This window comes from Camelus ferus, chromosome 6 (genome assembly GCF_009834535.1).
Source record: "Camelus ferus isolate YT-003-E chromosome 6, BCGSAC_Cfer_1.0, whole genome shotgun sequence".
Lineage (NCBI taxonomy): Eukaryota > Metazoa > Chordata > Mammalia > Artiodactyla > Camelidae > Camelus > Camelus ferus.
In genome coordinates this window covers 91,338,819-91,365,583 of record NC_045701.1, presented here as the reverse complement: position 1 = coordinate 91,365,583, position 26,765 = coordinate 91,338,819, and the positions used below count along the sequence as shown (strand labels likewise).

Sequence of the window (26,765 nt, the reverse complement as noted above, 5' to 3'; positions counted from 1 at the left end):
ACTTGACAGTCGTGGCCCGCATACGCACCTACGAGATTTCTACGCCTGCGCTGTGCCGCTAGTGGGCCAAGCGCCTCTAGGTGGAGTCCGCCGCGCTGACTCCCATCCGGTTCCTGCGAAGGCTGGTGTCATCCGCATAGTCATCCCCCTTGGCGAGATGAAAAAACTGAGACCCTGGGGCCTTTAAGGAGAAAAGAGGTGGCTCCATAACAGTGAATCGGAGGCTTTCACAGGAAAACTACAAAGTGCTCTTGAAACTGCTCAGGAGTAGAATTTTCAAATACTGCAACTCAGCGCTATTTTTATTTATCTCTGAGAATCCTTGCAGCGTGGAATCTGTGTATCAAGAGCTTTTGGCATGGCTAAATAAAGCTTGGAAAATGCAGATAACCTGATAAAGGGCAAAAGAACTTGAATTTCCCACCGCCCCGAAACAACGGCTGCTCGGGTCTTGGCGTCCTACTTGCCAATCTTTTTTCACTGTACAGGTGTATTAAAAATATATATACATGCATGAGATTTAATGCAACCTTGTTAAAAAGAAAAGAACTTTTTATCTTGCTTTGTGTACTTAATATTCTATTCTAAGAATATCCCTAAGTAATTGCAAATGTCGTTTTAAATGGCTCCTCCGTGTTTCTTTAAGTACTTTAGGTAAAGGGACTACCAGCTTTTCACCTTGTCTGCTCCTCTGGTCTGACTACGTCAAAAAACTGCCCCCACGGTAGATGCATCAAGACTCCCTCTTGTGAGCAGCAGAAGCCATGTCTAGCTAATCTTAACAGAACAAATTTAATTGAAATGATGTTAGGTAGCTTACCCCACCACCATGAAGGCTGGAGAAGCAGCTTTGGACAAATGGCCACTCAGACAAAACGTACTCATTAAGCCTGGCAGTGCCCTAGCCCCCAGGAATCAGCTGTGAGCAAAACAGACCTAATCCTTTCCTCACGGAGCTCACAGTTTGGCAAAGAAAGTTGTTAAAGTGAGTGGAGATGCTCAGGTGTTGTGCTGAGTGTATGTAAACCACACTGGCGGTGGGAGGCTGGGACACCTGACTGTGTTCCGAAGGACAAGGACAGATAAATGTAAGCCCAAAAGGGTAGAGCTCCCTGGGTAGAGTGAACTGCCAATGATGGCAGGCATCTGGTCCATTTTGCTTACAGCTGAGTGCCCAGAGCCTAGCACACTGTCTGGAGTAACATGTGTTTAATAAAAAGAGGTCAGGTGGATAAATGAGCAAATTCCAAAATTAATTACACTTTAAAACAAAGTCCCATAAAGTCATTTCTCTCAGTTCAAACTCTCCTCTACTGGCCCCGCCCTGATAGAGTTGCGTGATTTAGCAAATAATTTCGTATTTACTTATTTCGGACATAATTATACTAAATCAGTATTAGCTGTTGATCTGGAATTCAACTGGACATCCTGTACTGTATCCGGCTATCCCACAGCCCGAGTAACAGCCATTTGAAGACCCCACCTAACCTGTTCCCTTCCCCTCCCTGTTCCCTGGGCCACACAGCCCCACACCCTCCTTCCTGGTTCTTGTCCACCAGGCCATGCTCCTGCCCTGAAAGTTCTGTGTTCTCTCTTCCTGGCCCTTCTCCCCCCAAGACACATCCATTTCTCCCTCCTTCATCTCCTCTAGGTCTTTGCTTATATGTCACGTATTCTGCGAGGCTTCACTGAAACCCTGTTTACAATCTCAGCCCTCACCTAGAATCCCTGCCGTCCCCTGCTTTGTTTCCTTCATAGCTTGCTTATTTCGTTTATTGTCTGTCTCCCATCCCTAGACCGTGAACTCCCGGAGGGCAGTAATCCCTATTTTGCAACACCAGCACCTAGAACAGTGACTACCACATGATAGGTGGCCGATCAAGGTTTGTCGAATGAAGCTAAATTGACAGGTCGTCCCTTAGAGGTCTAGCCCGGGGTCCAAGCCCCGTTTCCCGAGTGGGAGGGGCGCTCCTGGCCAAGGCAGTCTGGAGGCCAGGACCCGCGGCCGGGGAGACGCAGTGACGAAATACAGACGGTAGGGGGCACCCGAAACCTACATAGTCGGCTCCCACCACGGCGGCAGGGCTCCCAGGAGACTGGTCCTGATGCAGCGCTGGGCTGGGGCTTGCACAGCGCTGCTCTCCAAATGCCTCTGACCTCCTGCGGCCAATTCTCACCCCATTTTACAGGGCTTCCAAGACAAACAAGTGCTGATTTTCATTCTTTGTTTTAGGAAAACGCAAATATCCGTACATGATCAGAATGAAATGGTACAGAGTATTTTTACTTGGATTTTTAAATGTCCAGTAGCGGGGGTTTGGTGCAGGTGGCTGCCTTGGATTTTAAATAGTCCATTTGCTTTCAACTCGACTTAAAAAATGTGTCATTCTGTTTATAAATTGGAAACTTTGGTTTGAAAATAAAAGAGACACTGTACCAGTTTCCTGGAGCTGCCCTAATAAAATCCCACAAACTGGGTGACTTACACAACAGAACTATTCTTCTATGGGTTTGGAGGCCATAAGTCCAAGTTGGAGGTGTCCTCAGGTTTGGTTCCTTGGGACGTTTCTGAGGAAGAACCTGTTCCACGCCCCTTCCCCAGCCTCTCGTGGTTTGCTGGCCACCTTTGGTGCCCCTTGGATTGTGTAAGGATCACATAGATCTCTGCCTGCATCCTCAGTCAAGGATCCCAAGTTCCCAGAACAGAGCCTGACGCGTCGTAGGTGTTCCATAAATACTTGCCGAACAAACGTTAAATTCGTTGTGCTAAGTGTCCTTCCGTCCTGACAACATTTCTTTCTTTTTTCGCTGTTTGTTTGTTTTGAGGGGTAGGCAATTCGACTTATTTATCTTTAGTGGAGGTCTGGGGATTGAACCCAGGACAGCACGCATGCTGGGCATGCGCACTATCACTGAGCTAAACCCTCCCCCTCCAACAGCATTTCTGATGAAGAGTGTTTCTGAAGGAGATTTAACAGTCTCTTCCACTCTATATTCTCTCTTCTTTTTCTGGAACATCATTCTTCAGAGGTCAGACCTTCTGGGTTGGTTCTCTAATTTCTTTCTCTCCTTGACGTTCCAGGCCTCTCTCTTTCGTCTGTCTCCTGGACAATTTCCTTGACTTTCCTCCTACCTTCTTTGTACATTCTAAAATTTGACTAGGGGCCCTGGTGTGTACAGACAAAGAGCGAAACACTTTCAATATTGAAGTGGAAATCTTGCTAGTCGAGTCTGGAAAAAAAAAAAAGAGGGGAGAAAAAAACAGAAATGAAATGCTTCATTGTACAATACGTGCTATGTCAAAGCTGTTACACAACACAAAGGAAAAACAGACAAACAGAAGGGTTTTTCAGATGCTGCGCCTCGTTTACTACAACAGAGCTGTTGGTTCCAGAGGCTTAAAAAATGGACTTCCTTAGAGTGCGTACATTAATTGCAAAGCTTTTACAAAGTTCTCCTTTAGAGATAAGAGGCAGCCATAGAAGCACAGGGAGCTGAAGACTCGGTCGGAGGCCAGGGTGGCCACCAGTGAGTGGTGATCTTGGCAAAGCCCTTCCCCTCTCTGGGTCCCCAACAACAGGCCACATGGCTTCTACAACCTGTGAATCTGCCTGTTTAATTCCTCCCTATTAAAGGTTAATGTTTCTTCTAGGTGCTCAATATTCATTGATAATCAGGTTACCCCTTGTCATAGAGGAGTGACAGGGCAGTTGATGATGTTTGTTTGTTTTTTTTTTTTAATGGAGGTACAGAGCGCTGAACCTAGGACCCTATGTATGCTAAGCATGCGCTCTACCACTGAGCTAGCCTCCACCCTCCAATGATGGTTTTTGATTGGTCAACAACATTTATGAACGAACATCTACTCTGTGCCAGGCCTATGTTAGACTATAGGCAAAAATCAAACAGTATTGTACAGTTCACCATGGACATCGCACTGAATCTTCATCACCATTTGGAGAGGATATGTTTATTCCCATTCTACAGGAATGAGGAAACAGGGGTCCTGTAACCTGGTTGGGCTCACCCAGTATGATCCTCTCTCCTCTGCCACTTCAAGAAATTTTCATCCTCCTTGTAGGAAAACCTCTCTTACACTTGAAAAAAAAAAAAAAGCTACTGTTCCAAGTGCCATTTTGTCAGAGAAGTGCATGGACTTCTCTCTGGTCTGAGGTTTACCTGTTTCTGCAGCCACATTAGACCTTGTTTTCAATGCTCGGTTAACCACCATTCTGCATGCTAATTTGATTGGCTAATGTTCTTGCTCTTCCTTCTCTCATATTTCTGCTCAAGCTTTGTTTCCTCTGATACGCTTATTATTTTCTAAAAAAAATCTAATTTCTAATATCTGTAGGTAGATGGAGATTTGCATGTTGCCACCTTACCAAGGTTAGTGTGTCTGAAATTTCTCTCCTTCCTAATTTTTCTTTCTACCTTCTGACCATTTCCTGGTTTGAACATTACTTAAGATGCTCAGCAGAAGGAAACAGACTGTCTGCTTAACATAGCCCAGTGGCTGAATCTCCTGACACTGGAAATTAGGGAAGAGCTAATGCTAGTACACCGGGTGCACTGTCTGAGGAACAGTTTTAGAATGAGTCAAAAGGCTCCAGGGGCTATAATTAGGCCGTGTTCATGCAGAGTTTTAAAAGCGGAGCTCCTAGGATACAGGCTGGTTCCATTTCACAAGCATCTCTTGAGCAGATAAATTACATGCCTGGTTGCTAGCACTGTGCATGCTGGGAGGGGTGAGAGGTGAGGGGTGGGGCCCTCCCTGGAAGAGCTCACAGTGTAGTTTCTTTTCTTTTTCTTTTTCTTTTAAAATTGAAGTATAGTCAGTTTACAAAGAGTCAATTATTTCTGGTGTACGAGATAATGTTTCAGTCATACATACACATACATATATTTGTTTTCATATTCTTTCTCACTATAGGTTACTACAAGATATTGAATATAATTATTTGTGCTGTACAGAAGAAACTTGTTGTTTACCTATTTTATATATAGTAGTTTGGATCTGCTAATCCCAAACTCCCAATTTATTCCTTCCCACCTCTTTCCCCACCTGGTAACCATAAATTTGTTTACTATGTTTGTGAGTCTGTTTCTGTTTCATAGATAAGTTCATTAGTGTCTTCTTTCTTTTTTTATATTCCACGTATGAATGATATTTTCCTTTCTCTTTCTGGCTTACTTCACTTAGAATGACGATCTCCAAGTCAATCCATGTTGCTACAAGTGGCATTATTTTATTCTTTTTCATGGCAGAGTGGTATTCCATTGTATAAATATACCACAACTTCTTTATCCAGTCATCTGTCTACAGACATTTAGATTGCTTCCATGTCTTGGCTACTGGATATAGTCCTGCTACGAACATTGGGGTGCATGTATCTTTTTGAATTAGAGTTCCCTCTGGATATATGCCCAGGGGTGGGATTGCCAGGATCATATGATAAGTCTATTTTTAGTTTGGTTTTATTGCATTGTTTTGCAATTTCTCCTATGGGCACAATGAACAGATAGGAAATGATGTATATTCAGGGCTGGTCACTGTAGCAGTGTTTGAAAGATCAGACCATTAGAAACAACCTAGATGTCCATCAGTAGGGGGCCAGCGAAATATGGGTTGGTGCAACCATGAAATAGAATAGCCATTAAATCTAAAGAAGCTCTTTGTATATCAGTGCAGGGAAATCTCCAAGTTAAAGTGTTAAGTAAAAAATACAAAATACAGAGCAGAGTCTATACTATGGCACCATCTGTATAAGGAGAAGGAGAAAAAGAATAAAAGACCGCTTATAACATGGGTTGCCTAACCTATGGGGAGAGGAACTGGGGGCAGAGGGGTGTGAGTGAGGATTTCAGCTCTGTTCTATTTTTATTATTTTTGAATCTTGAATCTTGTGAATGCATTATCTATTTAAAAAATATCCCTATATATATATCTACACACACATACATACATATATATGGTGCTCCCCTCACCTCTGTCTCTATATATAAGGTTATTTGAGGAAGAAAATAATCTAAACTAAACCCAGTTTGGGCACAAAGTGTGAAAGGAGGGGATGGCAGGAAGATGGGGTGGGTGAGGGGTTAGAGCCTGAAGATTTCAGGCGAAGGGAGAGTGTACATGGTGTGAGAAGTCTGGATTTATCCTGTGACTGACAGCTGTTTGTGGAGACCTGGTCCCCATGAAGCTGGAAGGAGGAGGCTCAGACCAGCGAGAAGTAAGGTGGGTAGAAAAAGGAGGAGGGATCCGTAGGAAACTGAGGGATCTGCCGAGAATGAGGGAGAAAGGGAGGGGGGAAGTGTTGGGGGTGGGGGGACTGGGAAGATGGTTTTGACCTTGGTTGACATGGGCTCAGAGGATGGTAGGTTGGGGTAAAAGATGTTAAGGCCAGCTTTGGAAGTGTCAAGGGCTCACCTGTAGGGGTGAGGCCTACGCTGGGCTTAGAGAGGAGAAAGTTTCCAGCAAGAGGAAGAGAGATGAATCATATCCTGGAGGGAGAGAAAGAGAGAGGGCTGGGAACCATAATGAAGTGAAAAATTTCATGTTGTTATGTTTCAATCTTTTCCCAGGTGGCTTCTTAATCTTAGTAGGTAATAGCCAGTGTCCATGCAAGAATGGGGAGAAGAGAATTCATATACAGATCTCTTGTATGCATTGGTACAGTGTTTTTGGAGGGTGATTTAATATCAGTCCACATTTAAATTATAGATTCCTTGTAACCTATTAATTCTTACAGAAATAGTCACTTGTGTGCTCAAAGCACACAACGATATTTTCTGAAGTATTTGACATAGCAAAAATGGGAAATATTAATAGGGAAATGGTTTTTAAAAGTGAGAGTAAATTCATCCTATGGAATACTATGCAGCAGAGAACAACAGCTCTATATGTGCTCATATTAAAAGATGACTACGATTTAGCAAGCGAAAAAAGCAAGTTATAGGAGAATAACTATGATTTTCAATTATGGGGGAAATCTGTCCAAATTCATACCCAGAAATTCTGAACATTCGCCACCCAACTGTTGCCAGTGGGCAACTCTGGGGAGGATGAGGAGTGAGAAGGATGAACGTGCTTTGAAGGGATTACTTCAATTTCACTCTGTATACTTCTGTACTTTTTTTTTAAACAACAGATATTTTACTTTTTAAATTTCAAACATTAATGGGGAAGAAAAAACAGGGATACCGAATCTTATGAAGTAGTTGTGGGGATGAAATAAGCTTCATAAAATTCCCTACCAATGTACAGAGGTCGTTATTTTTATTGCATAGTCAGTTCCTTGGGGACTAGGCTGCTGTCTTGCTCAGTTATCATATTTGCACGTATCATATTTTCATATGTTCATTCTTTCAACTTTCTGGTAGAATATAAGTTTCAAGAAGTCAGCGACCTTGTCCACACTGTTTTCCTTTAATCCCCAAGGGCCGCAGGAGCGCTTGGCGCTCAATAAACGTCTGTTTAATTAAAAAGAAAAACTTAAAAATGTACCGCTATGCACCAGACTAGTTAGTGGATGTTCAGCTGTAGAATAAGACTGCAAAGAACAGGTGTCCATTGACAATTATTTAGTGTGTCCCCAGTCCAGGTAAAGCTCAAGGCTGTCGTCCGGACATTAGGTCCCAACTCGCTAAATTCTCAGGGCGGCTGGGAACAGCGATTCCGGCAAAGGACTCCTCTCGAAGGCTGGGAATTTCGTACTTAAAGCGGCGAGGGGGGTTGCTTAGCAACTGGACGGCGGAGGCGGGCCGCAGTACGCACGCGTATGAGTAGGGCCGACGCACGAGGGCCGGTCGTTTCGCGCACGCGCGGGCGGCGGTTTCGGGGCGCTTAGGGCCTGACGGTTGCTAGGGTGACAAGGATACAACATGGCGGCCGGATCCTAACGCTCTCTTCATCGAGGGACCACCGCGGAGGTCCTACTTTGGGACCCTGCCTCGGAGGAGTGAAAGCCAGAGGGCCACCCTTTCTGTCCCTTTATTCTCTATCCGGCATCGGCAGAGGGCTGTCGCCGACTCCCGCATCCAGGATGAAGAGTTGAGTGGGGGCGGGGGGGGGCGGGCGGCGCGGGCGGGTCGGCCCTCGGCGGGCGTGGGAGGCGCCGAGAGGGGGGAACCCCGGACCTCCTGCGCGGTCCGGAGCCGCGCCCCCGAACACACCGAGGGGCCGCGGCGGCTCTGCGGGCAATGGGGACCTCACAGCGCCGACCCGAGCCCCGCGAGGCTTATTTTGGTGCGAGGTTATGTTAGAGTTTTGAGAGTTGAGTGAAAAAAAATGTTTTTTTGAATGCTGTCTTGAACCTGAGATTCTTTTCTTGAACATTCGGCAGTAATTGTAATGAGCGGTTACCGTGTGGCTTCCTGCCTTTTAATGACATAGGTTTAGTAAACAGTTGAGAAGAAAGCTGGCTGTGTATTTTATTTTATTATTATTTTTCGGATCAGACAGTAGTGTTTTTATCGGAACTCTCTTATAGGAATTTTGAAACAACCTTTTAGTGAAATGAAAGAGTGTTACTGGAAAGTTGGGAAATGAAATAGTCATCCTTGAAAATGTAACGGGTAAGAACATTTACCTGTGCTTCCATTTGTGGATTATGGGCAATACAAGTGCAACCAAGTAGAATGGGCTTTTTTTTTGTTTTGTTTTACATTACTGTAGAGATATAATTGTCAGTTATGCTTGTGAGCCAGAGATGCAGAAAAATTCCAACGTCTTTTGCTGTGAAAAGATTAAATTATGTTAGGTGTAGTTGTAATGTTAAATTTGCATTGTATTGCTAATTGTCAATTGGTAAGTTATATATGGCATAAAGTGTGTAATAGAGATGTTTAAAACAATTAATTCATCTCATCCTTTACAAGGCCTTCCTATTTGTTAGATGTTGTTCACATGTTTAGCTTTTTCATTAATGCACCCAAAGCGGTAGTTAGAATACAAGGTCTACAAACGGCTTTACGCTTCTACTCATTGTGTGAATTTATGTACACATTTTTGTTTTACTGTATTCTTTTTTCCTTCCCAGTTATTTATTTTGAAAAATTTCAAATTTACAGAAAAGTTACGAGAAGAGTGCCCTGAATGTCTGTAAACCTCTCCTCCAGGGCACCATTCTGCCTTGTCTGTGTGCTTCCTCAGTTGTGCTCTGGTATTTTCTCTTTCTCTAAATTATGTGTTTATTTTTGCTGAGCCTTTTAGGAGTCAACTGTAGACATCATTACATTTCACCACTAATAATTCGGCAGGTGTCTGCTAAGAACAAGAACATTCTCCTACATAATCACAGCACGAATAACATGGTACGATACTGTTATGTAATATGCAGTCTGTATGTCACAATTTCCCAGTTATCCCAATAATATCCATTACAGGTGCTTTTTATTTTTTCCAGAATCCCAGTCAAAAATCACAAATTGCATTTTTTCTCTAATTTTCTTGTTTAGTATGATTGCTATTTCCATGTATCAGAACCTGACTATGACATGTAATAACCATTTACAGTTGGAGCTTGTGAGAGAGGTCAGCTCTGTCGTCTGGTGCTGATGGAAAGGGGTGGGGGTGGAGGGTCTTCGGCTATTTATGACTTGGAGGTTTGGGGGAGAAAATTCCATACAGATTCTGTTCCTTAAAGGAAATCTTAGAACACATCATGATTTTGACATACCGAATGGTTTTTGAGGGGATAGATAAGTGTTTTGCAGTAAGAAAATGGCAGAAAATAGAAGCTAAAATTAATCTGTCAGTCGCTAGATAGCAACTGATTCAAGTTCGAAACCCCAAAGAATCAGCTCGGCCACTGTTAGGTTCGCAAACTGCATTTTGTTGTAATATCTCTTTGGTCTCCTTTAATCTGACAGTGTCTTGCCTTTCATGTCTTTGATGATGACATTTTTTGAGAACGCAGGCCACGTGTTTTGTCTGTTTCCTCATCAATAGCTTTAGCTTAAATATTTTTGTCAGGGACACGTCATAGGTGAAATTGTGTCCTTGTCAGTGTGTCCCATCTAGAGTGCCCAAGGTCAGCATGGCGCAGTTCTGTTGAAGCTTGGTTTGATCATTTGATCATTCCATTTGGTCACCTTGGCCTCTTACACCCTTCATGCCCCTCTTCCTAGAGTCAACCACTCGTAACAATTTCTTTTGTGTCTGTATATATATGTGTATGTATATATGCAGAAATAAACGTGTATCTATCCCCCTTTCTAAAAACACTAATCTTAGCATCTATATATATGCATCTATGCACATTGTTATATGTTAGCATTTGCATTTTATGATTTATATGCTTTAAACTTCTAGGTTTTTAAAGACTATATCAAGTATTGTTTAATATGTTCTTTTAGATGGCCATTTTGGTGGTTTTAATCACTTGGTTTAACGGTACATCTTTATTCTCCTTTCCTTTACCTTAAAATCCAGTCAGAGAACTGGTGTAACCGATGGTCCTTCAGATTTGTCCTGATCATTAATTAAATGCTTAACAAATAGTTAACAGTGGAGAGAATATTCCAGAACAGGAAGTCACAGAGGATCATTTCAAAGTTAAATGAGATAATCTTTGTAAAGCTTTTACCATAGTGTCTGGTAAGTGGTAAAATGTGACTGAGTTAGTATTTGCTATCCCAGTGGATGGAAGGCAGGGATGGAAAAGAGAAAGAATGACAAATAACAGTCAGATATTTGAAAAAATGTACCCTTACCTAACCTAGTGGGAGTACTGATTTTTTTCCTGCCTGAACTTTTTAGTGGCTTACTCAAAACATACCTATAAAAAGAGAAAAAACTACAGGTTGTGGAGATAGTAACAGTTTGCTATTATATCACAGAATTTTAAAAATTATCTGTTGTAATTGCAGTGAGGTTTAAGCTTTCTGTCCCACATAAATGCCAGTATTTTTATAGAATGAAAGTTGTGAATTACCTCAGATAACCTTGCTCCGTGCTCTCCTTCCTCGTGTGCACATCAACTTCTTCTTTTATAAATAGATGCATCAACTAGCAACTTTTTCTTTTTAAATAAAATCAGGTAAAAGTAGTGTAGGCTTGTGATAAATTCAAACCATGAAAGGTGAAATTAGCCTCAGGATCCTTCCCTACGTGGCAGAGTCAGTCCTGGTTAACATTTCCTTAGATGTATTTCCATAAATTTTCTGGGCATATTGTGTGTGTGTGAATATGTATTTGTTCTAAAACTAGATATGATTATATTAACTGTGTTGTACTATAACTTGTTAGGGTGATGCTTCAGTGAGGATGTTTGAACGTAGATCTTTGAGTAGTGCTTCATGTTTATCAATGGCATACATTCCTAGCAGTGGACTTAAATGGGTTAAAGGGTGCAATCGAAATTTAGAAATTTTATAAGTATTTTTTTGAAGTGCAATTGACCCACAACACTGTGTTAGTTCCAGGTGCACAGCATAGTGATTCAGTATTTCTATACATTAAAAAAATGATCAGCATTTTTTATGAGTTTATAAATAATTTTATATCCTTTTGTGTTTTCATGTTTGGTAATTCAGGTCACAGTTTTCCTCACTACACCAAGTACTTAATTCCGTACAGCCATTTTTACTGAAGGTTCCTGACTTTGTTTTAGTAATTTGGTTTGAATTACATGATCTGTCAACGAGAGTGGAATTTAGAAGCTGAATCCTCTTCCTTTAAACTCTAATCGAGAGTTGTATTCAGTAGTTAACCCCCTCTTATTCTTTTCACCCCTCTGCTGGTGAAGCCCCCTAGTTCTTGATGCTTATCACCTACCTTGATTAAGACCTTTAGAAGCAGTGCTTGAGTACAAATGTTTGGATTTGGGTGTGACGAGTTTTGAATTTCACAAAAAGTGAATTTGATCTCCACTGTCGCATGTTAATAATTTTATTTATTTATTTTTGTGGGGAGAGGGAAGTAATTAGGTTTATTTACTTATTTATTTTTTTTTTTAAGAGGAGGTACTGGGTCCACTGTCACACTTTAAAGATGGCTTAAATTCCACTGAAACAAGCCTTGGTTTGGTAAAAGTGAATAGAACCTTAATGAATGTGAACAGACTTACTTGTCCTCCTGTCTACCCTTTTCATACATATGTTCTTAAACTTTTCTCTGTCCTTGAGTCTGGGTGGTTTTTGGGTTTGTTTGTTTTTGAGTGGCTGCTTCCTCTGTTCCCAGCAATGTGGGGCTGGATTTTTTTTTTTTTTCACTAGCATAGCTTTGTGTTGTTCTCTGTGATCCTCTTGTTTCTCATCTAATTAGGGTCTGTGAAGATATGGCAGATCCTATTGGAGAGAATAGGAAGACACCTTCCCTAAGCGTTTTCCCTGGGATGCTTCTCTTTTTCTCTTAGCTGTCTTTCATCCTGGTTTTATACCCAGACCTTCTGTCTGTTGGACGAGCCACAGAGGAAGAAGCAACTCTATCTACCGCAGCCGCATCTGGGGCTGTGGATCCCACCATTGCTTGCTGGTCATGTGACCTGGAGCCAGCCTAGTGTGTTGGCGCACACTTGGAGTTTGTAACCACTTTAAAATTCAGAGTTGATTGTTTTTAAGTGAGTCTGCTTAACTTATCTGTGATGAAACAAAAATTGGAATTTGTTGTGTAAAATTCATCCCTCCTCTCTTCTCAGATCTGAATTCTCAGTCCACCACCCGCCTTTCAGTGACTGGGCTTCTTCCCTGCTGGGAACGTCACGTCTGTCTCCCTTTAAACCGCTCTTGTAGTGTTAAGAGAGTTGATTTTAAACTCGTTGATTTTAAAGCATATTGTTTTTAATGGCTCCATAATATTTCAGCTTGTGGCTATTCCATAATTGATAGATCATTTTCTTGACATTGAATATTTAAGTTTTTAGCATCCTTGCTGTTGTAGGACTGTGACGAACATCTTTGTCTCTAACTGTTGTTTGTGTCTGATGATATCCTTGGGATAGAAACCAAAGGATGTGGACTCTTTCTAACATGTTTTTTCCTACTTGAACAAGTAATTCTTGTTTATTGTAGAATATTCATACAATACAGAAATGATAGGCGGAAAATGAGAGTCTGTGACACTCCCCTTTCCCCGCGAGGTGCACCTCCACAGGGGAGGTGATGTCTTCAGTGGTCTTGTGCTACGTTGAAAATGTTGGTTTCGCAGTTAGTTGTGCTGTGTCATGTGGCCACCACCTCACCACAGTCTTGTTCCTGTGTTGAACACACATGTTGCAAACTTCTGCCAATTTGATAGATGGAAGAGTCTCATTTTTTTAAAAAAGCAATTATTTTAAACTACGTATTCCTTTGAATACTAGGAGTTTTTCTTACTGGCCATTTTTATCTCCTGAGTAAATCATCTTGTGCCCTTTTGTCCATTTTGTCTTTGAGAGATATTAGTATTTCACTTACTTATTTGTAAATGGTTTTTATAATTAAATATATTAGCTATTTTCATATTGGTTGCAAACATTTTCTGAGATTGTAGTTTGCCTTTACATTTTGTTTGTGAAGCTTTTGCTATAAACACCTTAAAATGTGTGGCTGGGCTCACTTCTGGGTCTTCCTTCTTTGTGGCTTCACTGAACTTTGTTAAAAGGTCATCTCCATCTGATTGGCTGGTAAATATATGAGTGCATTTTCTTTTAGTTTGATTTTTACATTCAGCTTTTTAACCACTATTTACCAATATTTAAGTGTATTGTGGAATAAGGATCTAATTTGGATTTTTTAATGTGAAATCTCCCAGTTTTATCAGCTTTGTTGAGGTATAATTTGCACACAGTAAGATTCACGTATTTTAAGAGTACAGTCTGTTGAGTTTTGGCAAATATTGGCAGTAGTGTCTTCACCTCCACCATCAAGATACAGAACCTCTTGCGGGGGAGGGTATATAGCTCAGTGGTAGAGTGCGTGCTTAACATGCATGAGGTCCCGGGTTCAATCCCCAGCATCTCCATTAAAAATAAATAAATAAATAAATAACCCTAATTACCTCCCTGCAAAAGAACCTTTCTGTCATTCCCCAAAAATTCTCTTGGGCCCCTTTGCAATCACTCCCCTCCCCTTACCCCTGGCTTCAGGGATCATTGATTTGCTTTCCATTGCTAAAGTGTTGCCTTTTCTAGAATTTTATATAAATGAAATGTAGTAAATGTGTATATAAATGTATGTGGGTTTTTTGAATCTGGCTTCTTCCATGAAGCATGTTTTTGAGCTTCCCGCATGCGGTGCCATGTCAGTGGTTTGGTCCTCTTTATCACTGAGTGGAATTCCAGCCTATGCATATGCTGCAATTTGTTTATTCACTTACCAGTTAGTGAACATTCAGGTGTTTCCAGTTTTTGGCTATTGTGAATAATGCTGCTGTGATCCTTCGTGTACAAGTCTTTGTGTGAACATGTGTTTTCATTTCTCTGGGGTAGATGCCTAGGAGTGGAATTGCTGGATTGGGTTGGAAGTGTATATTTACCTTTGCAAGAAGCTTCCTCACTGCTTTCTCAAGTGGCTATACCATTTTTCAATCCATTATCCACGTATGAGAGATCCTTTCACTCCACATCTTCACCAACAGTTGGTATTTTCAGTCTTTTAAATTTTTGACATTCTAGTGGATGTGTTTTAACCGGAGTTTTAAGAACCAGTTGTTCCCACTTTGTTTGTTAAGCGACTGTCTACTGTTATAAAAGGCCCGCTGTTACCGCTCAGTGTAGACATTGTCAGGGAGTGTTGAGTGACTAGATTGCCTGATGGACTGACTGTGTCACAAGGTTTGAAAGTTACAGATAAGGAAAGACCAAGCATGGCTGTGGTGGTTGTCATGAAGGTTGCACCAGTCACAGCTGGAGTCTGTGCTTTCACTGTCCCTCACACTGCAGACCGTGTCCCTCCACTACTGGCAGGGGGGTTCCCAAATCCTGCCTTTCTCATGGACCGTGTCAGCTGAACTGGTTATTTTGGAAAGTGTCAGTTACTGTGGGCACTGCCCTTGGAAGTACATTTGTGGGGCTTCGTCTGCATCTCCTCGGCAGTGTCCTGCTCGTGGGAGACAGCCCTGGCTGTGTGGTTGGGACGTGACTTCTGGAGGCAGATTCCCTGTGTTGAAAGCCCTGCCCTCGTGCTCACTGACGTGACCTTGGCCGGCTGCTTAACCTCCCAGTGCCTCATTTGTAAGATAGGCTAACAGGTCCTTGTTGCGTGGGGTTATTCAGGTCATGAAGTGAAAAGTGGAGCCTCACACCTAGAGTTTAACAAATGTCGTTCTCCAGTAAAAGGAACCAGGGCTCCTTGGAGAAGTGACTGATCCTAGGACTGAAACAGGAAATACACAAGATTTTGTAGTGCCAGAAAGTGGAGACTACTCCAGCCAACCAGCCAGCACACCCCTTGTTGATGGGGGCATGTCTAAGGGACACAGGGGCCAACTGAAAGTTCTCCAAAGGCCAGAGCCTGAACCATTTGAAGCGACACGATGAAGTAGTACTGGCTTATCACAGAGTATGGAACAGCCATCCCCGGGCGCACGCGGGTGCAGGTGACTGGGTAAGTAGATGGCGAGACGGACAGGCTTCCCTTGTAGAACAGTTCTGAGCATTTGTGTAGCTCCTCCGCCCTCAAAGAGGGGAACATTCTTGCTCATTCTTTAAGTGTGGAACATGACTTCTCCCAGAGCGGATGGTGTGGAAGAGGGGTCAAGAGAGAGTCACTGCAGTGGAGAAACCCGACGGACACTGCCTCAGCCTGAGGTGACAAGTCACATTGCTGGTGTGTGCGTCCTTGCCGTGATGCAATGGCACTTCAGCTCCCTACCCGCAGCCCATCTTTAATCAGGACAAATTCCAGTCGAGGGACATCTTACAACTCACGTGACCAGCATTCCTGAAAATTGTCAGTGTTACGAAACCAGGAAACTGGGAAACAGTCACAGCCAAGAGGAGCCAGAGGAGGCACAACAGCTGGATGTAATCTGGTGTCCACATGGGATCCTGAGTCAGAAAGAGGTGTTTGGTACAAACTAAGGCAATCTGAATAAAGGGTGGACTTTGGTTAATAGCCATGTATCAGATAGTTCACTAACTTGTATAATCTGGGACAAATGTATCATACTATTTAAGATGTTCATAATAGGGAAAACTGGGTGTAGCATATATGAGAATTCTCTATCCTGTCTTCACAATTTTTCTGCAAGTCTAAAACTCTTCTAAAATTTAAATTTATTTTAAAAAATGGTGCCAGACTTATGGTAAGTGCACAACAGTGTCAGCTGTGATCGTCCAGCTTGGCTTTGTTTTTATGTTTCCTGGGGCCTAGTCGGCCGAATTCACCTCGTGCATAATTTCTTGGCATGTAATTAGGAAAAACATATTCTAAAATACAGTTTAATTGGAGGACTATGAAACTTTTAGAAGGTAATTTTAGAAGGATTCCAGCCATTTTATCCTTCTTACCCTTTTAATCTCACTATTGTGTTTATAGGGATGGTCTGACCTGGGAAAGGAAGTTACCTAAGGGACAACAGCTCGCTCTCGCCCTCCGTCTTTCTCTCTCTCTCTCTCTCTCTCTCTCTCTCTCTCTCTCTCTCTCTCTCTCTCGTTGTGGTCGGAAATACCCCACATACAAAGACAAAGATGAATAAAAAAGGATTGGTTGCCAATTAGTCAACAGTAATAATTTCGTGATTCAGCTGTTAGTGAAGTTCCGTTCCCCCTGTAATACTAGATTATTGGACATGTGACCTGGTATTTCCTCTTTGAGTCATTTGTTGAGTATGTACAGGGCACGAAAGAGAACAGTTCGTGGACTTTGCCTTTAAGAGGCTTATGGCCTCATGGAGAGAAGGTGCACGTGGACCAGGAGCAGGTCTGGGACAGAGGACAGGGGCGTGTTCAGAAGGAGGAAAGACATCCTCTTTAAGGCCCCCCTACCAAGTTGGTCCTGGGAGACTAGAATCTAAGTACCATGTACTCCGTTTTATACTCTGTCTACTCCTTAATTTGGCCTTTAATATTATCTAAACACAAGCATGGCTCTCTCTCCTGGCCTCTCTTTTTAAGTAAAGGACCTAAAATTGGGGGCGTGGGGACACACTCTGAGTCCTCAAGGCCAGGGATTGTGCCTCATTGATCTTTGTCTGCCGTGCCTGGCACAGTGCCTGGTGCATAGCTGGTGCTAATAAATCTTTACTGACACCCACAGTGATGCAGTCAGACTACTGGGGATAGTTAATTCATTTAGACTGAAGAATAGTATGAATTGGGTTGAGGGGCAGGTCCCAAGGCCGCCCCTCGGTTGCTTGATTTGCTAGGATACCCAGGACTCAGGCTATATTTGTGACTTATACAGTGAGAGGGCACAGAGGAAAATTAGCAAAGGGAAAAGGGACATGGGACCAAGTCTAGGGGAAATGAGACAAGCTTCCAAGAGTTCTCTTCTGGGGGAGGTGGAGTCACACAGGACAGGCTTAATTCTTCCAGCAACACACTGTCACAGCACGTCTGAAACGTTTTCTATTAGGGAAGTTCGTCAGAGACCCAGTGCTGGGATATTTTTTGGGAGCTGGTGACAAAGGAACCCTCTTCCGGAACTTACCGAAATCCTGGGCGCCCACAAGGAAAGCAGGTTCAGCATAAGCCATGTTGCTTGCACGAACAGCTTGGGGACAGTGAGTCACGCTTACCATTTAGGGAATGGTGGGAACCCGCCCAAATCCAGGCTCCCAGACGGCAGCCGAAGGACAGCCTTGCCAGCAGACCTTTCTAAGGAGAGCTGTCTTAGGCCTGCCCTGTGAACTCTTCTGCACAATGAATAGACTGTGTCTCCTTTTAGGGAAATTTCCAGGCGTTCCAGTCTAGTTCATCCAAGAGAGGGGAAAGGTTCGGTGTTGTGTTGAGAGCAGCAGCTGTCCCTGGGCTGTGCCCCGAGTGGTGGGAGTGGGGTTCAGTGGGTCGGGGTTGGGGGTCTGCCTGAGGGCAGAAGGATTTATTACCCAGTAAAAAGGCCAGGCTGTTGAATTTTCCTACTAAGTTTCAAGTTGGGAGGCTCCTTATGAAATATGTCAAAATCGTTTTATAAGGTTACAAACTGGACAAATCAGTGGTAAGCCACAGGGCCTGTGCTTTGGTCAGTTTATTTTGAAGAAGTTTCTCGGGAGAGACACCCAAGAATCTGACTTGTCTGGTTCCCGGACTTACTGGGATGGTTACCGGTTCTAGAGAGGCTCTGGGATTTAGCTTAAGCTGTGGTTGTCAAGCAAGTTACAGCTTCTGGTTTTTGTCCCAAGGGTTCTGACACGTCTGTCCTGAAGACTCCACTGGGCTGACCCCTGCCTTACTTGCGCCAGCTTCTCTTAGAGGGCGAGTAGGGAGAGCCATAACACTGGCCAAAAGGCTTTGAAACCCTGCCTCGCGGGAGCTGGGTCAGTCGGTTGTTTATTCAGGGAAGACTTGGCTAAGAGGGTTCTGATAGCTCAGTTGGAAGGTCTTCCATTTGGGGGTCTGGAGCAGTCACAGGGTGTTACTGGTGTGCTTCAGAGACAGGCCTGGTTGTGCACCCCAGGCTCCTCCATGCCCTGGAGATGCCGCATGTTCAGGGAGAGGCGCAGAGGAATTCCTTAGTCAAACATGTTTCTCTTTATTTAACTGTGCATTTCCTTGCTCACGGAACCCTCTTTTTTGGACTGCCCATTAGTGTCTGAGGGGCACTAGTGTTCTGTGGGACTCAGTTTGGAAAATGCTAGTCTGGAGATTCAGCAGCCTCAGGCAGCTTTCCCTGCCACCCCTGTGCGGGTTGGCCCTCCGGGTCTGCTGGTCCACCCTCTCCCAACTCGTGACACAGTCCAGCCTCCAGGCTTGGCTTCTGTTGAGGTCTGGCCTGAAGACTTTTGGTGTACTGATTTCCTCATGTAGGAATGGAATGGTCTTAATAGTAAAATAATATTTCCTCGCCCCAAGCAGTCTTTGTTTTGGCTGTTGTTTTTTATGTTTCTTTGTCTCAGTGTCTTGTATTTTACCTCCAACTCTTGTAGGTTGCCAGGACCAAGCAATATTACTGTTGGGGCTGGCAGTCCTCCCCAGAGGGTTTTCGTTTGGGACAAAGAGGCCGTCTGGGAAATAGATGGAGACGTGTTTCAGGACCAAAAGAGGCTCTGAGCAAGCACGGCGGGGCAGCTAGTCTCCTGTGAGGGGCCTGTTGAGGAATGTGAGTGGCCCTTGAGCTTTGTTCTCATTCATGAGATTGTTTTAGTCGGCTTCAGGTGTGAGGGCCAGTAAGTGTCACCACGCTTCACAGTATGGCGCTGTGTTGTAACAGTCAGTTGAGGACGGGCTTAGAGCAGGAAGATCTGGCTCTCCTCGGAACCAGAACCACAGGGAAAGCGGCTCTGGGGCTCGGCGGACATGAGTGTACTGACATTCACACGGTTTCGCAGGCTGTTTGCCTTTCTCTGAATGCACTCTTTAGTGTATATCCCTTTTGTTCCTCATACTCTCTGCTTATTCCTAACTTTGGCTTACTTTTTTTCTTCTAATTTTTAATATTGGAGTATAGCATACAGACAGAAAACTGCACAAATTGTAAGTACGGGTTGTTTACTTTTCAGAAAGTGAACATGCCCACATAACCTGCTCCAAGATCGAGAAGCAGAGCATCCCCAGTATCCTGGAAGTCCCCTCGGCCCGTCCCAATCACGCCACCTCCAAGGGTGCCACTGTTCTCACTTCTGACACCTCAGATTTATTTGTCTGTTTCAGCAGCTTTACTGAGGTGTAATTTACCTACTATTAGGTTCCCTTGGTTAAAGTATGCAAATCAATGATTTTAGGTATTTATGCTGAGTGGTGCAACCATCATCATAATCTGTTAAAACACTTTCATCATCCCCCAGAGAAACCTGTGTCAATTAGCAGTAATTCCCCATTTCCCCCACACTCCACCAGCCCTAGGCAACCACTAATCCGCTCGTTCTGTCTGCGGATTTGCTTTTTCTGGACATTTCATATAAATGGCCTTTTGTGCTTGGCTTCTTTTACTTAGCATGATGTTTTCAAGGTTCAGCCACGTTGTAGCTTGTTTCTGTGGCTGAATAATTTTCCATTGTATGGATAGACCATGTTTTGTTTGTCCATTCATTAGTCGATGGCCATTTGGGTTGTTTCCACCTTTGGCTATTACAAATAACGCTTCTGTGAACATTTGTGTACACGTTATTGTTTGGACATATGTTTTCATTTTTTTCGAGTGTACACCTAGGAGAGGAGTTCTGGGTCACATGGGACTCTGTTTAATGTTTTGAAGAACTGCTAAACTGTTTTTCACTGTGGCTGCACCATTTTGCATTTCCACCAGCGACATATGAGAGTTCCCACTTACCCACATCCTTGCCAACACTTGTTATTATCTGTCTTTTTGAATCTAGCCATTCTAGTAGGTGTGAAGTGATACCTTATGTCTTTTTACTTTTAATTTTTTGTGATTTATTTTATTTCATGGATCACCATTTTCTTTAAAATGATATATAAAAATAAATATACTTAGTGTTTAATCTCATAATCTATTTTTCTTAAAGGAATCATGAAGAAAATCTCTCTCATCCGTTAAACTGTTTTTAATTTCTTTAAAAAAATTATTATGTATATGAAGTATAATATAAAAAAAGCACAGGTGGACATAGAGTGAAAAGTGAGTCTCCCTTTTGTTTCCAGCCCCCAGCCATCTGGACTCCTTCCCTCAGTAACCACTGTTGGCACTTTCTTGTGTTCCTTCCAGTTCTTTCTGTGTGTAGATGAGCATAACTGTGAGTGTGTGTGTTTTTTACAGCTGCTATAACAAATTGTCACAAACTCAGTGGCTTAAAACAACACAACTTAAGTGCGTTTCTCTGGACTGGGATCCTTCTGCTGGCTGGGCTGGCTGCTTCTGGTGACTCCAGGGAAGGGTCTGCTTCCTGGTCTTTTCCAGCTTCTAGAGGCTCCTGCACTCCTTGACCTGTAGCCCCTTCCTCCCTCCTCAGCCCCAACGGTGTCACCTCTTCCAGTCTCTGTTTCCTCTGCCTCGTGTGAGTGCCTGTGACTGAGCACATGGCCCCTCCAGTGAACCAAGATCATCTCCTCCTTTTCAGGTCGGCTCTTCAGCACCCTTAGCGGTTACCTCCCTTCTGCCCTGCAGCCTGGCGCTCATGGGTTCCAGGGACTAGGACACGGACATTGTTCCGCCTGACACAGTGTGTGAACTTTTTGAAAGAAATGTTAACAGTTTACATGCTGCCCTTTAATGTATCCTTCTCATTTAATAATTTATCTTAAAAGGTGATTCCCTGTCAGAAGCTAAAGAGCTGCCTTATTCCTTTTTATCTGCCATATAGTACTCCTTTGTGTGGCTTTTTCAAAATTTATTTAACATTTTTAAGGTGTTTCTTGAGGTGCTAGAGTTTTAAATTTTTACGTAGTCAAATAAATCAGCCTTTTCTGAGTGACTTCTTACATTATTATGCTCAGGAAGTCTTTTTCCTTTAATGAAAAAAATTAATGAGTGTTTTCCTTAAATTTAAAAAAAAAATCAGTTACATTCGACGTTAAGTTCTTAGGGCTCCCACAGCAAGTTGCCACAAATCTGATGGCTTTAATAGAACAGAAATGGATTCTCTCCTAGTCCTGGAGGCCCACTGTCTGGGATCACGGTGTCAGCAGGCCTGCGCTCCTGAGGGCTCTGGGGGACTTTTCCTCGCCTCCTCCAGCTTCTGGGGGCACCTGGTGGTCCTGGGCTTGTGGTTACATCCCTCCCTCCAGCCCCTGCCTCTGTGTTCACATGGCCTCCTCGTCTGTGTCTGTGTGTGTATCTCTTTCTTTTATTGTGGTACAAAACATATAACGAGATCTACCCTCTCAATAAAATTTTAAATGTGCAGTATTGTCAGTTGTATGCACATCGCTGTACAGCAGATCTCTAGAACTTTTTTATCTTGCACAACTTAAACTCTGCCCGCTCAGTTCAGCTCCCTTTCCCCCTCCCTCCAGCCTGTGGCAGCCAACCACCACTCTGCTTGTTCCATGTGTCTCCCATAAGGACACTTGTTGGATTCCAGGCCCACACAGGTAACCAGGGTGTACTCATTTCACTCACCTTAACTTAATAACACCTGCAGAGACTGTGCTTCCAGGTAAGGTCACAGTCACAGGTTTGGGGGCTCAGGATGAGCTGGGCAATTGGCCCTTGGTCCCTCCTGTAAAGCAGTCCATGGCATGTGCAGGTGTCATCCGGGCCCATCTTGTCGCCCTGCGGGACGTCAGGGTATGGGGAACCAGCGCAGGTACTCTGATGCTCGCATGCCTTGTGGTACCATGAGTAATAAAGCCCCCTGTGAGCCCAGAGGCTGTGTCTTCTGCCAGCATCCAGGGGACAGTGGTGGCTGCTGTAGTAATTCACAAGTGGGGTAAAACCTCAAACATAAACATGCGTCCAGAGAAATTCTATGTAGCTTGAATTTTTGTAAGTAAAGTCGCTGAATGTTTATGAAAAGCTGACTTTTCATGTGAAATCCTGCAAATACAGATTCTCAAAGCTTATCATTCTGTTTGTTTTATAAATTATGATATCTGTGTCTCAGACAGTGGTGGCTGCTGTAGTAATTCACAAGTGGGGTAAAACCTCAGACAAACATAAACATGCGTCCAGAGAAATTCTATGTAGCTTGAATTTTTGTAAGTGAAGTTGCTGAATGTTTATGAAAAGCTGACTTTTCATGTGAAATCCTGCAAATACAGATTCTCAAAGCTTATCATTCTGTTTGTTTTATAAATTATGATATCTGTGTCTCAGGCACATTGGGACAGTGCTTACTGGATGCCGTAACGGATGAGCCCCGAGTCGTGGGCTTTGCACAAGACAGGTGCTTTTCCTGCTCCTGTAAGTGTCTTCCGCGGCTGCTCCTGGCTGGGAGTCCTTCCTGGTGGTTTTTGACCATGTTCATCTCACGGCTCCCAGGGTCTCCTGAAAGTCATTTCTGTTCTGGCGAGTCAGAAGGTGGCATGGACCTAGAGGATCACCTGGAGGAGGTTTTGGTTTTGCTGTTTTGGCTTCACTTTTTTATGGAAAATGTTAAGCATGCCAGAAGTAGAGAAAATAATGGAGTGAATGTTCATGTGTATCTATCACCGAGTTTCAACAGTGATCAACATTTTGCCATTTCACCCCTACCGCCTTTTTCCCCTGGAGTCTTTATTTTCTATTGTTGCTTTTAAATAAAATAGTAATGTCACTACAGAATATATCTAATGTGGATAGTGAGAGACCTGTAACCTTATCCCTCAGAGAGAGCCACTGATTGTGCTCTGTGTGTGTGTTGTCTTTAAGGACTCTATTTGTAAGGGTCTGTCTATCTGTGTCCTCCTTCCAGATGTATTCAGTATATTCCGTTATATGGATAGACCATATGTAATTTATCCAGTTCCCTGTTTGGGAACTGGATTTTTTTCCCCTATTAAGGAATGTTGCACTAACATCCTCATATATATACTTGAGCAAGTGTTTTTTGCAGGATAAGTTCTAGAATTGGAATTGCTGGGTCAAAAAGGCATACACATCTTCAATATTTAATAGATACAGTCAAATTGCCCTCCAAAATGATTATAAAAGCAGAATTATATGGGAACGTATAGGAGTATTTTAAAGCAAATCTGAACATCATATCATTCACCTGGAAATACTTAAGTATTTCTTGCTAACAGATAAGGACCTTTAAATTTTTTAAACATATCATTTCTAAAAAATATTATTACTTCTAAAAAAGATTGTGCCTTTTTACTGTTGGCTTGTCCAAATCAGAATTCATACAGGTATTAAAAATGCCCTCTTTATAAAAGAGGTGTTGAAGGGGAGGCCCTCCTTGGGAGCGGTACAGCTTTTTAAAAAATTATTTTTGGAGGGGTACAGTTTTAAAAGCCTGCCCTGTGTTAATGTGGGTTTGGGACCCGAAGGTGGTGGGCTCTTTTCGGTCCAGGTTTGTTTAATAGGTTTCTGATCTATTTGTATCTGGTCAGTTCCACACTCAAAGTTCTTTTCTAAACAGAGTTCTCAGTCCTGTCTTGTTTCTCTTTGGCCTTGATCTCATCCTTCTGTCTCAGTCTAGGGGAGCTTCCTTGGGGCTCTTGGAGACAAGTCCCTGGGTAAGGTGGGGAGTGACAGCCTTCCTGTGATTTTGGGGCAAGGCCTTGTTTAACTGTCAGGCCTCACAGACTGCTTTCTGTCAAGATGTTTTTTGGTTTTATCCTCCTGTTATTTGGGCTGCAGAAGCTTTTACAAAACCCATGAGACTTTTGCTTTCTGGGCTTTACTCCTTCCTTCCTTTTCTGCTTGGGAAGTAGCAGTTCTCTCTTGAGCTGAGTTTTGTCTTGAAATACCTTGTTAAGGCAGTCAGTGGTGTTTAGCACACTCCATCATTCCGACCCTTCCCACCGCTTTCCCTGGGCCAGCAGGCTCAGTGGGCACTTGGTCTGCTAACGGCAGCAGTTACTGTCATCAGTCTTTCATCACCGGCAGTATTTTGTCACGATCTACCAGGCTCTCTGGCAGCCACCCCACTGGCTGCCACCTTGCTGCACTTTTCAGGTTTTTGTTGTCAGCAGCATCTCACTTCAAGGTACTCATTTCTGTATCTGTCAAGGTTCAGACAGGAAAACAGAAACTACTGTAGGCATTTCAAGCAGGAAGGGATTTGACATAGTGATTTAGAGGCTTCCAAAACCACGATCTGTGCTGGGGTGATGGTGGTGGTGGCTGCAAAGCCAGGGAAATCTGTCAGCTTTCAGAAAATCAGGAAACACAAGAATTCCAGGAACCTGCCGCAGATCAGCTGGGCCTTCTGTAGGGCCATGGAGGGTGATTTTCAGAAGAATGTTCCCCAGCAGCTGGTGCACTGTCACACTTGCCAAATGCCAAAGCCCTGGCTCCCTGCTCCTGTGACAGTGACTGACCCACCTCCTCATGTCTGCTTTCCAAATCTTGTAGGGGAGCTGAGCCTTTCTCCACTGGCCAGGATTCAGGTCGTGTGGTTCCCTGTTACATATGCCAATACACAATCCAGCTTCTCTTCAAATGAGGGAAATGCTCCCTTAAAAAACTAAAAATAGACTTACCCTATGATCCAGCAATCCCATGCCTGGGCATATATCAGAGGAAACTCTAATTTGAAAAGATATGTGCACCCCAGTGTTAACAGCAGCACTGTTTACAATAGCCAAGACATGGAAGCAACCTAAATTTCCATCAGCAGATGACTGGATAAAGAAGTTGTGGTATATTTATACAATGGAATACTACTCAGCCATAAAAAAGAATGAATTATAGCGACAGGGATGGACCTAAAGATTATCATACTAAATGAAGTAAGTCAGACAGAGAAAGACAAACATCATATGATGTCACTTATTTGTGGAATCTTAAAAAAAATGATACAAATGAACTTATTTACAAAACAGAAATCAACTCACAGACATAGAAAACAAACTTAAGGTTACCAGCTGGGAAGAGGGGGAGGGATAAATTGAGAGTTCATGATTTGCAGATACTAACTACTATATATAAAATAGATAAACAACAAGGTCCTACCATATAGCACAGGGAACTATATTCAATATCTTGTAGTAACCTATAATGAAAAGGAATCTATGTACAGATGTATAGCTGAATCACTATGCTGTACACCAGAAACTAGCACAACATTGTAAATCAATTAGACTTCAATTTTAAAAATGAGGGGAACACTGAACTTTAGAAAACATTGGTGAACAGTCCTCAAGATACTGCTTTTCAGGTTTTTGTTGTTGGCAGCACCTCACTTCAGGAACTCATTTCTGTATCTGTCAAGGTTCGGTCAGGAAAACAGAAACTACTGTGGGTATTTCAAGCAGGAATGGATTTGACATAGTGATTATCTTAGAGATAAAGAAGTCTGCTGTCTGGAAGTGAGTGTAAAACGAATGCATACATAAAATTTCATTTTTTTAATTGTTTTTACTTATAGACTATAAAGCAATCGGCAAGATAGGAGAGGGAACATTTTCTGAGGTGATGAAGATGCAGAGCCTGAGAGACGGAAACTGCTACGCATGTAAACAGATGAAACAGCACTTTGACAGGTAGGCAGTCACATGTTCCAGACTGGACACAGGTGCAGGTGAAGTCAGTAAGGGCAGCTTTATATTAATGGGAAAGTTGTATTCATGTAATAGTATGTAAGACACAATCAGATTCCTCTGGGCAGTGAGGGTTATGGGCTGATTTTTTGTTTATCATACTAGAGTTTTCTCATTTCCATATTTACTGTAATATCAGTGATTAATGATCACAAAAAATTTAAGTTGTGAAAGTATGCCTCAGTTTAAATAGTCTGTACGTTCCAAGGAGTTGTGTGTATGTTGGATTTTTATAAATGAAAACTTAGATCAAAGATTTTAGAGGTCCCTGTCGTTTAATTAGTTGTGAATCAGTTACTATATTGAAAAATGATTTCGCCTAGGATTAGAGAAATGTATTTCCTGGGAGTGACGGGTTGTCATTTGTGGAGAGGGGAGCTCTGGTTCTGGACTCGTTCTGTGGGGGCCACAGAGCAGTCTCTTAAAGTCCTTGAGTTCACACCTTCTTAACATGTATCGCATTAATGAGTCAAAAACCAGATATGGTTAGGAAACTCAGATTATTGAAGTAAATGATGGCTTTAGTGCAACTGTTAAACTTTTCAATAAAGACGTTTGGAATGCAGCTTTTTTTTTTTTAAATATCAAAAAATT

The 26,765-nt window shown here is 42.8% G+C and overlaps 1 protein-coding gene across 15 annotated transcripts in view; it reads left to right on the top strand.

Annotated features, from left to right (window-relative positions):
- The first annotated feature begins 7,812 nt into the window (after positions 1-7,812).
- The window catches only part of MOK (MOK protein kinase), a 44,775-nt gene continuing 25,822 nt past the window's right edge, over positions 7,813-26,765 (top strand). Inside the window, exons 1-4 of one of the 15 annotated variants that reach the window (XM_032482697.1) lie at positions 7,813-8,052; positions 8,493-8,577; positions 9,215-9,315; positions 26,000-26,114. In XM_032482697.1, coding sequence (XP_032338588.1) covers positions 26,047-26,114 — 68 coding nt within the window. In that variant the 5' untranslated portion in view covers positions 7,813-8,052; positions 8,493-8,577; positions 9,215-9,315; positions 26,000-26,046. Of the gene's footprint in view, positions 8,053-8,103; positions 8,249-8,492; positions 8,578-9,214; positions 9,316-25,999; positions 26,115-26,765 lie in introns of those variants that run through there. The other 14 variants (XM_032482703.1, XM_032482698.1, XM_032482699.1 and 11 more) reach the window with 14 other exon arrangements.